The 15,891-nt window shown below is 53.0% G+C and overlaps 5 protein-coding genes across 5 annotated transcripts; 2 read left to right on the forward strand and 3 right to left on the reverse strand.

Moving 5' to 3' along the window:
- Positions 1–375: 375 nt before the first annotated feature.
- Positions 376–1,785, forward strand: SAPIO_CDS7443 (Adenosine-deaminase; the record flags this gene model as incomplete). The annotated part of the gene is made up of 3 exons (XM_016789306.1): positions 376–584; positions 640–896; positions 980–1,785. 3 exons carry the CDS (start codon positions 376–378, stop codon positions 1,783–1,785), a joined length of 1,272 nt encoding a protein of 423 aa, XP_016641133.1.
- A 571-nt stretch (positions 1,786–2,356) lies between these two features.
- On the reverse strand, positions 2,357–3,111 carry SAPIO_CDS7444 (uncharacterized protein; the record flags this gene model as incomplete). The annotated part of the gene is made up of 4 exons (XM_016789307.1): positions 2,357–2,577; positions 2,682–2,836; positions 2,888–2,981; positions 3,057–3,111. 4 exons carry the CDS (start codon positions 3,109–3,111, stop codon positions 2,357–2,359), a joined length of 525 nt encoding a protein of 174 aa, XP_016641134.1.
- Positions 3,112–4,005: 894 nt separating this feature from the next.
- SAPIO_CDS7445 (uncharacterized protein) lies at positions 4,006–4,526 on the reverse strand (the record flags this gene model as incomplete). The annotated part of the gene is made up of 3 exons (XM_016789308.1): positions 4,006–4,139; positions 4,220–4,404; positions 4,477–4,526. The coding sequence occupies 3 exons, from the start codon at positions 4,524–4,526 to the stop codon at positions 4,006–4,008; spliced, it is 369 nt and encodes a 122-aa protein (XP_016641135.1).
- Positions 4,527–8,347: 3,821 nt separating this feature from the next.
- Positions 8,348–11,410, forward strand: SAPIO_CDS7446 (uncharacterized protein; the record flags this gene model as incomplete). Its single annotated transcript, XM_016789309.1, has 3 exons — positions 8,348–8,828; positions 8,918–11,203; positions 11,277–11,410. The coding sequence occupies 3 exons, from the start codon at positions 8,348–8,350 to the stop codon at positions 11,408–11,410; spliced, it is 2,901 nt and encodes a 966-aa protein (XP_016641136.1).
- A 1,295-nt stretch (positions 11,411–12,705) lies between these two features.
- Positions 12,706–15,154, reverse strand: SAPIO_CDS7447 (Uncharacterized protein; the record flags this gene model as incomplete). The annotated part of the gene is made up of 3 exons (XM_016789310.1): positions 12,706–14,018; positions 14,088–14,704; positions 14,796–15,154. 3 exons carry the CDS (start codon positions 15,152–15,154, stop codon positions 12,706–12,708), a joined length of 2,289 nt encoding a protein of 762 aa, XP_016641137.1.
- Positions 15,155–15,891: the final 737 nt, after the last annotated feature.

Below are 15,891 nucleotides of genomic sequence, written 5' to 3' on the forward strand. Positions count from 1 at the left end.
ATGGTCCGGTCGATGTATAAGATAAATCAATCTCAAGCAGATGGCTCTTCTCACACCTCTGATCACAGGACACTCAAAAATAAAAATAAAAAATAAAAAACACTCCAAAATACATTATCCGTATATACATATATAATAAATGATTCTGTGGCCCTCCCCAAAGTACATGAAGTCGTTGATGTTGAGTTGGGGTATGTGGCGAGAGGTGGTCTTTGGTTTGAAGTAGATGAATGTGTGGTTTGGTTAAGAGTGTGAAGCCCCGCAGTGCTAAACAAGCTGGATTAAACTCCAAGAAATTCTGCTCAACATCCGCAGAAGGCGCTCTAACCTCACATCTCAATGACAGCAGTCCTCATCGAGTCTTATAGACTCACAATGACAGCTCTTCAACCTCCCTTTGAGGCTTCAGTCTCCAACACATCATCGGAAACAGCCGACAAAATAGCAAACCTCGTCCATGAACACTTCAATAGCCTCCCGAGGAAACGAAAGCCTGCCATACGGGATACGGGGGTTCATGAATGGATACCGCTGAGCAGCATCGTTGCAGAACGGAATGGAGAACTGCGTTGTCTGTCTCTCGCGTGGGTGAATCATACTTGGCGCTATCCAACGGCCTACTAACATCCATTTTTACAGGACGGGCATGAAGTGCCTCCCAGCAGCCAAGTTAAAAGAAACAAACGGGAACGGCCTCCACGACTGGCATGCCGAAGTCCTCGCCATCCGCGTCTTCAACCATTACCTCCTCTCAGAGGCTCGAAGGCTATCTCAGACCGGCGGCGAGGATAACGAATCTTTCATCTTACGACGGTCGATGGCTGACCCGGGGATGAGCCAGCCGTTCACCGTTCATGACGACGTAAGATTGTACATGTACTCTTCCGAAGCCCCGTGTAAGTGGTCAGCCCTACTAATAATCCCCGACACTTAATCCCTTCTATCTCATGTGTTGACAGCTTTGATACTATTCATATAGGCGGCGACGCGAGCATGGAGCTCACAATGTCAGCCCAAGAAGACCCAACACCATGGGTCATCCCCCCAGCGCCCGCTTCCTCATCCCCGGGGACCACACCATCCGCCTCACTCCTCCACGGACGTCAATACTTCTCCAACCTAGGCATCATCCGCCGCAAACCCTCCCGCCCAGACGCGCCCCCCACCCTCTCCAAGTCCTGCTCCGACAAACTAACCCTCTCCCAAGCGACCTCCCTCTTATCCTCCCTCACCTCCCTCCTCGTCCACCCCTCAAACGCATATCTCACCGCCCTCATCATCCCCTCAGCGTCCTACGTGCCGACAGGCTTCCAAAGATGCTTCTTCGACAGAACAGAACCCCTACGCAATTCCACCTGGGAAGGAGGCTATCACTTCCATCCCCTCGAACTGCTAACTACACCCATCGAATTCGACTTCTCCAAACGACAAGCAACCGCGCGGTCAAAAGGGAAAATAGCCCCATGCAACGTCTCGGCCGTTTGGGGGGCCCATGGCCTCGACGAGGGTCTGGTCGGTGGCGTCGTTCAGGGACGTAGGGCGTTTGAGGAGAGGGGCGCGAGTGCGCTTTCGAGGAGGAGGATGTGGTGTTTTGCTCTGGAGGTTGCTGAGCTGCTTGGGCGAGACGGGGAGGAGATACGTGAGACGCTGGGAGTGGAGAGGTATGGGGATGTTAAGGAAGGGGCGCGGCTAGAGGAGAGAAGAGAGGTGAAGAAGTTTGTTTGGGAGGAGGCCCTGATGGGATGGGTGCGGAATGTTGGTGATGAGGCTTTTACACTAAAGTAAGAGACTCTTGACGACTCATAGCGAGGTGTCCAAAGTAGGGAAGCATACATCTACACTCAAATCGATGGCAGGCCTAAGGCACCAAAGAAGTTACCTGCGTATGAGTCTGTATTCAGTCCCGGAGATGATCTTATAACAACTTCCTCCTTGGCTCAACCCTTTAAAAATGAAATCGCTCCGGCCATTTTTTGAGGCGCATTTTCCCGTTAACAATTCATCATCACCGCAGAAAAAAAGAGAGAAGAAACCGTCACCGTCATATTTCCATTTCCTCGTTGGGTTGATTTTGAGAATAATGCCACAACTAGTTAGCCGCCAGGATATCCGCTCATTTTCTACCAAAATGAGTCTTGATTTTTTTTTTTTGTTTTCGCTTTTCCTTTCACGAGAGGGGAGGAAAGGAGGGGTAAGGAGGAGAAAAAGCGATCGGGAAGGATAGGAAGATGAGAGAAGTAACGAAGAATGGCAATATCCCATAAAGCTATCCGCGCTTAGAAACCCTCATCCAAGCACAGAAGTCACTCTCGACGGCGTCGTATACCGGGACAAAAACTCTCCCTCCATCTCCCTTTTACTCAACCTTCGACTCGAAGTTCTCGCCCTCAACAAGGTCGGGGATGTCCTCGTCGTCCTCATCCTTCTTCTGGAGCTGGTAGCTCTCGGCGAGCTTGCGGAGGGAAGCCAACGAGTCGGGGCCAAGCTGGTTAAGGATGCCGGGAACAAGCTCAGTAAGCTCCTTGTCCTCGCCGTTACCATAGATGGCGAAAGTGTTGGCTTGAACAGCGGCGTGAACTGGATTCATGGGGCACTATGCGTTAGACAACCCGCGAATGACGCAACACACCCAGATATATACATATATATCTGCGCATTAGGAGGGGTTAGACAAAACCTACCACGGGGGGCCGAAAAGTGGATGACATTTCCGTCCTCCTTGAACATGTTGACCTCCTCAATGGCCTGGATAGGCTGGACGTTGAGCTTCTTCAACGTGGCCTGGAGCTTCTTGTCATCGGTGCCAGAGCGGGCCGGCGCCCTCTTAACCTTACGCCTGGGAGTACCCTTGCCACTATTCAGCCGAGCTCGTTAGTCCATCACGCACATCATACAAGGCCCTCGGTCTATTTCTCGATGGTTCGGGGAGGGGTAGCCGCATCGCGTGACGGAGGGAGGGGAAGGTCTTGCTATTACGTACCCTAGGAGAAAAGCAGGTCAGTGACAAAGGTTCATGTGTGGGGTCGACACAGCAATGAGGCAAGACAACAACTTACCAATGCGGGCGCTGGCACCGAGCTTCTTGAGGCGCTCCTGAACTTCTGAATCCATATTGGTAATCTCGGTATGTGACGGATGCGAGAAGGCGGAGAAAGGGCGGGAGTGAAGGGGTCTGAGAAACTGGGGTCAAGGTCAGGATTTTAGCGGCTACACTCTCCAATTGCAACAACCTTGCGCGGGCAGAACAACGCAATGCGATTCAATCGGGCTCGATAGACCCCTTGTATTTGGGGAATAGACGAATGACGTCGGTGAGGGGGAGTCGAAAAGGGCTGTACGTACAGGTCAAAGATCCGAGATATTGGGGGTTGAATTCGGTATATGAGGTTTTGCTGGGGGAATGATCGAAAAAAAGTTACTGGCTCTGAACCCCAGCGTTTGTGCGTGCCAAGACTTCCACAACACCAGGGAAAATATCGGTAAAAAGACCTCACGAAGTTATTTGAAGCTTGAAGGTGACAATTGTGAGTGTGGGGTTAAGGTGCTGCTCATGTCAGCAATTGGGCTCGGCGACAATGGACAAATTCAGGTCCCGCATTGGATCTCACGTGAGGGCTCGCCATCGTTCGGACTTGGGAGAGTACTCATTACTTCGCATCATGAGTAAGAAGCCGTCAGCATCATCCTCGGGGAACTCGGGATGCCGGGTTCAACGTGTTGGGCTTGAGATTGAGTAATTCTGAGATATAAGCCTCCATCGAGTCGTATTTCCAATATTATTTGCTTATTTTCTCCGCCTTGTAGTCGAGTCGAGATAAGTCTTACAGTTCCCTTTGATGTCATGCGGTTTACCTCGGTAGGTCCGCGTAGATTTGCTCCCCGTAGAAGAGTCTTTTTCATCCACCAAACGCCAACCCTGATGAGCAATGCCTATATATCATACAGTTCCAACCCCACCAATCCGAACTCGTGACAAGTAATTATAACAAGCCCTGAATGGCTGCGTTACTCGGTCGCTTCGAGTCCAGCCTCGAGACGCATCTGTTGCCTTCTCGCCCGAGCATCCGCCGCATCCTGTCGCATCTGGGCCCTCTCTTTCTTCTTCCTCTCATCCTCCATCTCCTTCAGAGATATCCAAACTAAACGCCACCGACCGGGGTTAGCAATTCCAGTTTCGCCCTTTAGATGAGAGACCGAGGGCGGAAAGGGAGGACCATACTGTGCTTGTCAGACTTGGACGCCTGCTTAATCATAGAGACGAAATCGTCGAACTCCTGCTCCCTCTTATCCTTATTCTCCAAGCTTCTCTTCTGCAGGTCGGGATTGTATCGCTTGAACAGTTCCTCTTGAGTTGGGATGAGCTTCATGGTAAGGTAGGGACCGCCGACGGAGATGGCAGCTCCACTGTTGGATTGAGCTGTTAGCCTCAGATCAAGCTCCTCAAGAATCCGGGAAGCTAGGAGGATAAGCACTTACCCAAGCAGGACCTTGGTCCACAACCACCAGTTAAATGGCTTCTTGGACATTGTAGCGGCAGGCGTAAAACACGTCAAAAGTTTGGTTTCAAGGTCGTGATGCACAGATAAAATGCGCTGGTCCAAATGCCCAAAATCCTATTCGTCGGCAGTCGGCAGAATCGAGTCAAAAAGATGACCCCTTAATTAGGAAGGCGGTCTATTTGAAAGATTTCTCCTGCCCAGAGCAGTGTACTCTTTCGGATGTACAAAATACACAGTGTTAATTCCGGGAGATCTGGTCGAAAGACGAAACGGAAACACCAGAGCGTGCTTTGGTAGTTTGTTACAGGAGCCGTTAGACTCTTCCTCAGAGGATGGCCCGAGACGTGAACCGGGGTTTTCTGTAACTGTGACCACATCTCAGATGTCAGAGGAATCAGTGAGGCTCCCCGAATCCTTGTTGACTCGCTCGACAGATCCCGGACCTAATGTAGGTGAACGGAGGACAGCCGTTTCGTGATACCCCTTACTCCAAACAACGTGGAGCCAGGGAGCCAGTATTGTATTATTGTCCTCTGTTGTCTGGCTCCTGCTGAGTGGTTGTTTGACGAGATGTGATTCACTGGCGGTGCTCGGATTATGGACTCCATCTCTCCCATATCCCGTCTGATCGCGGCGGAATAGCTCGTACTCCGTACGGAAGACAGGCGCAGTACAAGTACCTAAATGCAAGGGACGCTGCCAGGAGGGCAGTCATTATGATTCTTGAGAAATCCATTCGAGTGTCTTTCCCCCGTTTCTATTTCGTAAGGAATCCCGGGAAAGCAAGCGACCTGGCTGATACAGCTTGTTCCGGGATAAGGACCAGTTCCCACGGCGTTCATCATCTAGACCCTACCAGAGTTGCAGATGGTTGTTCAAGGGGACGGGTGGCGTCGAGGACCAATCATGTTGATGATTGCAGTCCTCTTGGGACAGCGCAAAGCTCTTTTGGCTGAGCCTTGAGATTAGACTACATTGGGATACTGAGCGGTAGGACACCACCATGAGTTGGGAGTGGATGGAGTCCTGTGATTTGATGAGGCGCAGCCTTAAGGCGATGAGCATTTCTCCAATGTCGGGCGGGTGATCGTCTCGACAGTGAGGCCTCTTGGAATGGAAGTAACGGAGAGGGTCATGTTGCTCTCCGCGTATTTATTTCCCTCGTTAAGGGTACCGGCTGCGGATTTGTTGTCACTGCACTGCGTAACACGTACGACGCCAACCCATTGCTTAGGCATTTAGATGCTGTCTTATAGTGATAGGGTGCTGTCACGCATCAGACCCTTGACCTCTCTGCTGACCCCCATTCGCTCCCTTTTGAGATAAAATGTTCTTGAACTTGCGGAGCCGCCGGATCCGTGCCAATGCCGAGTCCTTCCTGTCGTGCTCCACAAGGACGCGAGTCCCTCTGCAATGTCCGAAATAAACGAAGGGGGGAACGTGAGAGAAATGTTAAAGGGTCGGTCTTGGCGACTTACAATGCTGGCAAGGCTTGATTGGATGGGGGGGCGCATGATGAAGTGGAAAAAGGGCCATAAGTGACAAGGTGAAAGGACGATCCTGTTATGAAAAGTCCTGGGAAAGTCTTGCGAACTTGGACCGGAGAAAAATCATCGAGGTATTTTGGGACGGGAGTTTGGGACGGGCGCCAGCTCAGTGCAGCTCAGTGGAGTCTTGGCTTTGGTACCTGCAGACTCGGTGGATTTTATTGATCCAGCAATTGATCCCTTGGTCGTAATGCCCCTGGCGTTGAACGACGGCAATACAAGTATCTCGTCCGTCTCCTGTCACCACCACATCACGTCACGCGAATTAATGGCTCTCGCGCTGTATTCTAAAGTACTCGATGCCCACAATCAGCAGGAATTCGGCTTTGTACCTGTGTAGTACTTTACGCGATCAATTAGACTCGGTCTTAACTTGGTCGCAGCGTTGGACTTGCTTCGTACTAGTACTCGTAATGTTCCAGTCGGTGCCTTTTTCCGATCAAGCTTGCTCTTCCTTCACCAGCGGAAGGTCCAAGACATTAAGCTATTCAACAGATGTCTTCGTTCCTTCCAGGAACTTCCCAGCATCGTTGTCATTATGGTCAGATGAAGGGGGCTCTAGCGTTGTATTTGCAGGCATCAATCCGGGTCAAAAACACTCGGAGGATCGTAGCAGCGGAAAGCCTCCAAGCACTTGCCTAGCCGCTTCTCCGGCAGGAGCGTGGTATCAAACCTTGTTAGGTTTTCTCCGACACAGCCTGGCTTCGATCAATGGGCCAGGCCAGGGCCTGGAACCGTTAAACACCAGTCACAAGCTCAGGCCACACCGGGCTCAAACATAGCAGAGGAAGGAGGGACTAGACTGAACGGTTGCTACTCTCGGGTCTTGAGAACAAAATATTTACTTGTTAATGGTACATTGACCCATCAGTTTTCCCTTCCTGTCAGGCACCTCCGCTTCACCTTCCGAGCCTAATTCCAACGGCTTCGTCCTGGAGAATGGAGCCACCCGGTTCCTTCCTCTCTTCGACTGTTGATCTTCGGGATTCGTCCGTCACGCCCCAATAACCCATTGGCCCGTTCTAACTAACCCATTATTAGATTCAGACTCACCGTTACAAGTTGAAGTTGGTGTCGTGTACGAATTACTCCTGATCCTTGCTTCTATTACCATTCAATACAACATTAAACTGCAACTACACGACCTTATTAAACTGTTCTTAGCATTATCGATCTCTACCTGTGAGGTCCTGAGCTTTTATTAGTTCTAGCAGGTTACTGGACAAAACCGAAACGGTCAACGACGGTCCACGGTCCACAGTCCACATGCCATGCCCTCACCAGTAATGACCTGTCTGACTGTCAGTCTCGAAACTCTCGATGCCTCTCTGGCTTTGGATTGGCGTCCTCCCCCCCACACAGACGCAACGTCGAATAGCCGTTAGGAGTTAGTGTACTTGTACCTCGTGCCCTTCCCATGAGTACTGAGACCCCCTCCAAGTCCAAGAGTCTTGTTCAAGAGCCCCATCAACGGCCCCTTTTACCCCAGCTTCCCGATTTACCAGCTAAACCAGGCCGCACCGCATTTCGTTTTCTTGGGAACGCGGCTAATGGTGAAGAAACGGGACACTAAAAAAAAGCCATTTGTTCCCGTGCGACTTTTTTGGGGTTCCCCTGTTGAGTTTGAATCGGATCGTTCTCGAAGTATAATCTCCGCCCGCCCCTACAAACTTCCTCCAGTCAGTTACCCTCCAACGAATCGTGGGCTGTTGACTTCCCTTGCCGAAACGTCGATCAACTCTCCGACCGAAGCGGGTGCAAAATAGTTCGCGGTAGCAAACCTACCTGCTGTACCCCAATACTGTGCTCCATTTTCTCTCCTGTACCTCCTTTTTCTCCAAACCCAACCATGAATAGCATCTAATCGAGGTGCTGGTTCGGAGCTGCCTTTTCCACTGACACGCCGAATCGGGACTCGCGACTCTGCATTCAGACCAGATAGAGAGTGAGAGAGACGAGGCGCTAACCCGACTGCAAAGTCGTCTCCCCGACAATTCCTTCTCGACGCTCTCTCGAGCTCAGACGCCCACTTTTCCGAGACAGCTTCCTCATACGTCCTCGTCAACTTCAGGTCTTGGGAAGCTTTTGCCTCCCAATTCTCGACCGGTCTTCCCGTCGCCAGAGAAGAGAGGAAAGGCACTCGCGCTCTTTCCGCTCTTGCCTCGGCAATCGAGAGAACTGGGCAGGCCGGCCTGTCGGGTGTAGACGATCCGATCTGTTTAATTCTTATTATTGTTATTACCACTTTTATTTTAGAGACGGGTCCGACGCATAGCGCTGAACAGAACCGACGACGCCATCATGGCTTACGAAGGAGCGTACCAGACACCACAACGTGCCTACACTGGGCCAGCGCCGCCGCGGCAGAACCCCGCCCCCGCCCCAATGCAGGGCCCTGGACCATATCCACAACAGGGCTACGACAACTACCAAGGTGGCCAGGGCTACGAATACTATGACGATGGAAGCGGCGGTTATGGGCCCGAGTATGGCCAGCAATACCAAGACCCCGGCTATGGTCAGGCACCCCCGCAAGATCAGAGATTCCCCCCTCCAAGGCAGGATTATTACGGCCAGCCTCCCCCGATGGCCGGCGGTCGAGGTGGACCTGGTCCATTACCACGCGCCCAAACGATGGGGAATATGAGAAACGGTCCATACCCCCCACGCGGAGGAGGCCAACCTCCTGGACCTGGTCGGGGCTTCCCAAATGGCCCTCCAAGGGGTGGCGGCCCTCCCGGCGCATACGGTAGGGGACCGCCGCCACCGATGGATCTGTCTCGTAAGTCCTATTCTCCCGGCCATTGCCCAGTAGTATCGAGACATATTCAGAACTGCTTGCAGCTAACTCGCTTTTTTGTTGTGTCGCAGAAGGTCAAGGCGGGCCACCCATGAATGGTATGAATGGTGGCATGAGAAGTCCTGTGAATGGCAGATTTGGTGGCAATCAATATCCCCCGAACCCCAACCAACCAAGAAGAAACGACTACGATGAAGCACAGTTATCGAATCAAATGGCCGGGATGGATATTTCGCAAAGACCAGGCATGCCAATGAGTCGGAACAGCGACGGTTCTCAAAGAAGCATGGTGCGACCCCCCGACGGAGGCCTTCCTCCCCCCGGACCTCCTCTTGGCTTCGAAGAAGGACGGCGGGGTTCCGAGCCTGCCCCGAATCCCTACCAAGGACCTCCTGGTGGGCCTGGGCCTGTAGATCCTAACCAAGGATATGCCGATCCAGGATACGGTCCCGGACCACGAGGACCGCCAGGAAATGAATACGGGCCGCCTTCGAGAAGTATGACGTTGCCAGTAAATGACCCTATGCAACCACGACAGAACCAAATGGGCCCTCCCCAACGAATGGGACCGATGCCGTATGGACCTGGACCCAATCGAGGAATGCCCCCGCCACCAAGGCCGGCGACATCCCAAGGTCAGCGGCCACCCCCACAAAGAATATATCCCAACCAAGGTCCTCCACCCCAGGCCGGATACGGCGCCGGGCCTGGCTATGGTAACGGACCTCAGCACCCAGCGAGGCAAGGCTCTCGCGCTTCGTACGATGACATATTTGACAGCTACGGCGACTACGGCCCCCCTCCGCCCAATTCCTCTAATGATATGCCGAACTTCGACGCTATTCCCCGCCATGGACCCCAGAGTTCCATGGATCTACATATGCGTCCCGGCGGTCTACCAAATGGTCCAGGTCCCGGTCCGCAACAACCAGGACTCAACCTACCTCGTACCAAATCTCAGCCGAACCTCCGTAATGGCCAGGACACAATCTTCGAGATGCCCGGGGATGCGCCACCAGTGCCTGCACTGCCACCTGGTCAGTTCGGCGGCGCTCCAGGTCAGCCGATGCCGATGCGTCGCCCCAGTGCCTCCGGCCTCCCTCCTGGTCCCGCAAGCATGAGGGGCGGTCCCCCGGCTGGTCTACCACCCAACCCTTCGCCGCCTCAACAAGCTAACCCAGACGCACTCCCTTCACACCCTACCCCCGTTCGACCAGGACTCATGGCCGATTCGGTTGTAAGCGTAACAAATAGACCCCCTCCTGTGAGGACGTACGGTGGCGCATCACCCGCACCTATGATGAGTAACAGCGGGCCCCCTTCAAGCGCACCCCCATCCGAACTACCTCCAGATCCGGTGACAACTGAGGAACTCGAGCGCCTGAGGGTCATTGTTAAGGCGGATCCGAATGACCAAGAGACGGCGCTTAGATTCGCAAAGAGACTTGTAGAAGCTTCCGAGGTGCTGATCCCGAACGTTGCCGACCCCAAGACGAGAGCTAGGTCACGCGATAGATACCTCGCGGACGCGCACAAGGTTCTGAAAAAGCTAGCAAGTGCGCAAAATAGGGACGCGATGTTCTTCCTGGCCGATTGCCTCGGAAGGTCACTGTTCGGCAATGAGGCAGATAACAAGGAGGCATTTACCCTCTACCAGTCCGCCGCGAAGCTGGGCCACGCCGCTGCCGCCTACCGGACGGCAGTATGCTGCGAGATCGGCCATGAGGACGGCGGTGGCACGAGGAAAGATCCGCTCAAGGCCATACAGTGGTACAAGAGGGCAGCCACGCTTGGTGACACGCCGGCGATGTACAAGATGGGTATGATTCAGCTCAAGGGTCTGCTCGGTCAACCCAAGAACCCGCGCGAAGCCATCGGCTGGCTTAAGCGGGCAGCCGACCAAGCAACGGTGGAGAACCCCCACGCCCTCCACGAACTCGGCCTGTTGTACGAGTCAGCGCAACCCAACGACGTGATCATCCGGGACGAGAAGTATGCATTCTCGCTCTTCAAGAAGGCCGCCGAGTTGGGGTACAAATTCTCGCAATTCCGTCTCGGCTGCGCCTACGAGTACGGCCTCATGGGCTGCCCTATCGATCCGAGGCTCTCGATCATGTGGTACTCCAAGGCGGCCATGCAGGAGGAGCACCAGTCCGAGCTCGCCCTCAGCGGCTGGTACCTCACCGGTAGCGATGGCGTGCTAGCGCAGAGCGACACGGAGGCGTACCTCTGGGCGAGGAAGGCGGCCATGGCTGGCCTGGCTAAGGCGGAGTATGCTATGGGCTACTTCACCGAGGATGGCATCGGTGTGCCTGCCAACATGGAAGATGCGAAGAGGTGGTATTGGCGAGCGGCCGGTATGTTCCCACAACCCTCTCATATTAAAACAAAAGACCTTTATGCTAACGACTACGGCCTTTTGAATAATAGCCCAAGATTTCCCCAAGGCCAGAGAGCGCCTTGAAGACCTCAAAAAGGCAGGCAAGAGCGGACCAAGACAGCGCGAGCGTATCTCTCGAAGCAAGATGGGCAAGCAACAGGAAGGCGAATGCGCCGTCATGTGAGGAGAGGAGAGCTCGGCCATGACCACCTTCCTGCCTACTCGCCTTGCGGGATCGCCTCGATAAATTGATAAATCGGCGTACCCTTTATTTCTATGGCGAGCTGTAATGTCCCTCAGTCCGATTTCGTTCCGCCCTTCATTTCTTCCCGGGAATGTTGTGTATATGCGGCTGGTTTGCATATACACGACATATCTCCTGCCTCGCCTCCGTCCCAATTCACCTAGTTTACTCGATTCAATCCTCCCCACAGGAGGTAAACCAGAAACTCTAGCATCGAAGATGAAACGAACGAAGGAAAGAACGTACGCGGCTGATTCCAGAACAACGAAGAGGAAAGGGAAACTTGATAACCTTTCGACTAGAGGATTGAGCGTTTCATGATTAAACTTGGAAAACGATATATATGTATATACCATGTCGAAAAGGGTAGCGGGTAGTGGGACGATTCTGAGGAAACGAGACGGGATTCATAATGTGCGAATAGGATGCATGTTCCTTTTGTTATTGGGAAGGGGCCGAGGGTGGAAATGCCAAGGAGGAACGGAGCTGGCGGGTTGTTTTTAGTGATGCCCTTGAGTGTGCTGTCATGATGAATTACTCTCGATACTTGACCAATATAGACTTTGCACCATGACCTTTTTACACGATCTCCGGCGATATCCTACGTCTCACTTCGAAGAATGCAGTTGATAGTCTCTTTGAACACTTACTTACGTATTTCTGCTGGTATACCGAGAAGATTGGAGAAGGGCCAGAGAACCCAAATCTGGCCCGATATTTCAATTCCTAAACTTCAATAGATGCTACTTTCATTAACCCTGAGTTTGGGCGTTCCGCGTCAAGGGACGGCTCAGGATAGCGTCTCCTCCACACGCTATGTTCATAATCTCCTTCCGAAACCCATCAGATGGTCCATTCAGAAGGAGTCTCATCCGTATATACAAGATTCTTCTTCTCTTCATTTACTCCAAACTCCCCAATGCCGCCTAGCGGAACCCCATTGCTAGACATGTATACGATAAAGGAAAATGTTATTGATAGAATGATCGTGGGATATCTATCCCGAGATTTTGGTATGATAATAAAGGTGAGGAAAAGAGAAGGGAGATAAAGAGTCCCAAGTCATCAGTCGCTTCTTATCCAGAGACAGCGAGAATCCGAATTAATTGGCAGTAGCCTTCGGGAGCGGCAACCAAAAGTGAACCTAGGGCGGGTCTCGTTGGAAGTCATTCACCCACCGTACCACGTGTACTCCCGGCATCTTATGGCCTCTCCATGCTTAGGCCAAGACACCTTCACGGAACGATAGGGGGTCGAGCTACAGCATCTTCTGGCTCTAGTGCTCTCTTAAAGGTCCTACCACCAGTAAGGCCAGATCCAGCATTGACCCGAAAGTTGACCAGGTCGATAGAGTTTCCGTTCCCGAGATCAACGTTCGACGCCGCGTCTGTTGTCAGCGTAGTGCCACGGCCGTTGGCAGAATTCGATGTTGTGAAGAAGCGCTGCAGCACCGACTGGGCGCGTGAAGCGTCCGAGATGCCGTCCTCCTGGAGGATAAAAAGCACCGCAACTCGTGCAAAGTCCAACACATCTTCCGAAACCACAAACGAGGTCGACATGGGCATGCTTGTCGCAGTCGGCGGAAGCGTTGTGGTAACTGTGGTTGTCGTCGTGCCAGGGATCCTGTTTGTGAGTGTATTGATGAGAGTCCTGGAGATTGTCGTAACCACCGGAATTGTTTGGAATCCGGCAATTGACGAACCGGAGGCCGCGTTTACCGGGTTGGGTATGATGGTGATAACCTCCACTGCAACAAATACAGCGACAGCGGCAGCGGCGCCCACAACGGCAGCATCGTCGGCATCACCATCAACAGCTGCACCTAGGACGCTGGCTTGTGCCCCACCGTTCCTTGCGGAGCGACCGTCAAATGTTACGAGAGAGTTTTGGGCAGTGCAGGAAAGGCTCCCGGAATTAAAACGAGCAAGAATTTCGGTGCCGGAGAGGGGGACGGAGAAGTTGCCCTGAGCATCCGAAATTAGGCGCGGGATCGCCTGTCCAAGGGTGACGTTATCAATGCCCGGCGACTGGTTTAGGGTGGCCAAGCTTGTCGTCGTGCACCCAGCTGAACCAGCAATGGTACAGTTGGAGCCAGTGAACCCATTTGTGCAGATGCAAGAGCATACATTGCGTGCTACGACATTGGTACCACCATTCTCGCATGTAAGTTGTTCGCGGCATTGAGCCAGAGCAGAATCGCCAAAGGGGCCTCCGAGATTACGGAAGACGAAGAATTGGAGGGGCACGAGGATGGCGGCTGCGATGATACCAAGGACGACAATGATGATCACGATAAAACCCCACAATGGGAGGCCACAGAACTTCCTCCTCTTATTCTGTTGAGAGGAAGAAGACGAAGACTTCTTTGCCCGCGGTGCATCGGTAACACTGGTTTGTTGGTTCATTTGTCCGCGACTAGGAGGTAGAGGCCAAGAAGCGGTGTTCTTAAACCAACTACCCACTCGACTCGTACGCGAAGTTGCTTGTGCCGGAGGGGGAAACGCCGCCAACATATCTGAAAATCCAGATTGATGCCGGTCATCAGCTACTGCAAATAAGGTCGATTGTCAGTATGACTTGCGGAAACTGGAGCATATACATATTAGAGGGAGCATACGTGAATAGCGATCCGAATCCCGCCCAGCAGCCTTCTCATCAGGAAAGTCTAATTCTTCGAAGCGGCTCGCTGGGCGTTTGCCCCGGTCTATCATAGCCGCGAGTCGTGTGGCCCGTTTGATGAGGTCCGGGAGACTCGTCATACTTCCCCTAGAATTTGCCCTCTCCACTGCCTCCATATCCAATCTCGGAGGTCGCCGGATAGCAGATAATCGATTATAAGGCGCATGCGGTGGTGATGGTGAGAGTGTTCTGCGGGCTTGGGCGGCACCAACCGCATTCGCTACGATGGCGTTCGGCGGAGTATCGGGTTTCGAGGCGGTAGCTGTATTTTCGGAACTCGACGCTTCTACGTAACCCGTTCCGTCCGCGAATGGATCCTGAATCGGGTTCGGCCCTGGCCGTTTAGGCGCCGCGCCTGCGGTCACCCCTTTATTCATAACGAGATGCGGCCTGCCCCGTTTACCGATGCTAGCACTCCTCACAAGTTGGCTCTCGTCCATATCAAGCGAGTTCCGCTCTTGACCATTGGCCCTCATCATTTCGTCATAGGAGGGGTCGGGATATGAAGGACTATTGCTAGGGGACAAACTTCCGAAGCTCTCGGGCATGGCGGCACTAGAGGCCAGAGAGGTATGAGATCTCGTTCGCGGACTCTCTTCAGGGATGGGGGATACGAATGAAACGTTGGAGTAAAACGACGATGCACCTCTTCGAGCTGAAGGAGGTGGACCTAAGGTCACGCTCCTTCGAGGAGGAGGGATGCCCGGAGGCGCGGTAGAGATGGGTAGTGGAAAGTCGGGGATCGATGCCGTAGAAGAAGCTGTTTGGAGGGACGAGGGGGTTGGGGGGATAGAGCTGCTGAAACTTTGTTCCGAGTCCCTTACATTTTGGGGTTGGTATTGGAAGACTGGAGTGGGATCTTGCACGCGGGAGTTGTCCAAGATTGACGGCACATGGCTTGGGCGGGGAGGTCGTTGAGGGGGCTGTGACCTTCCAGGAGGTGGTTGATATGGCTTGGAACCAGACGCCGTCACCGGTTCCGGTATTGGCCCTGGTAGAGGCCATTGGGGTACTGGTGTTGGCCTCGAAATTGCGACTCCTGCAGGACCATTCTTTCCTTGAAAAGCTCGTGGGCGTGCAGGCCTAGGCGGAGTCGCTCCAGAAGACCGGTCCTCGGGCATCACGTTCCCAGCCTCCGCACGTTCCCTCGCCATCCGTACGGATCCCCCTGAGGCCTCTGTTCGATCCATTTCTCTTCCATTTTGAGGTAGACTCATTTAGCACTTTCCAACACGACCGTCAGACATCAGGCGAGACGGGGATTCGGTGGGGAAATGTCGCACACTCGGCACCCAGCCTCGTACTCGTTTCACTGTTCGAGATCTTTTAAATAAAGAATCCGAACCAAGACGGTTGGCTCTATTCCGACACCCGTTCCTTCTCGAAGAGCAATTTGTGCACTGCCGGGCCCCTGCGCCGATATGCGTCGATATCGTGGAACAAAACCGTCGAAGTGGCGGGAGGTCACCGAACAAAGTCTCGTATAAGTGGAACTCGTGCGATATCGCGGCCAGATTCGCCAAGGTTTCCGAAGAGTAACAGGATCCGCCGAACGAATATAATGACTAGGGCACACACAAGGTGACAAAGTCGGGTATCTCAAAAACGATTGGTGTCTCTCAACTCTAAATCCAAAGCAGTGGAACCATCGAGGTTATCCGGAGAGAATGACGAGAAGTATTAAGTCGAAGATAAAAAGAATAGCACAGAGAATAGAATGCAGATGCCAGCTTGCTATGTAA

This window comes from Scedosporium apiospermum, assembly GCF_000732125.1.
Source record: "Scedosporium apiospermum strain IHEM 14462 chromosome Unknown SEQ_SAPIO_0110, whole genome shotgun sequence".
NCBI lineage: Eukaryota > Fungi > Ascomycota > Sordariomycetes > Microascales > Microascaceae > Scedosporium > Scedosporium apiospermum.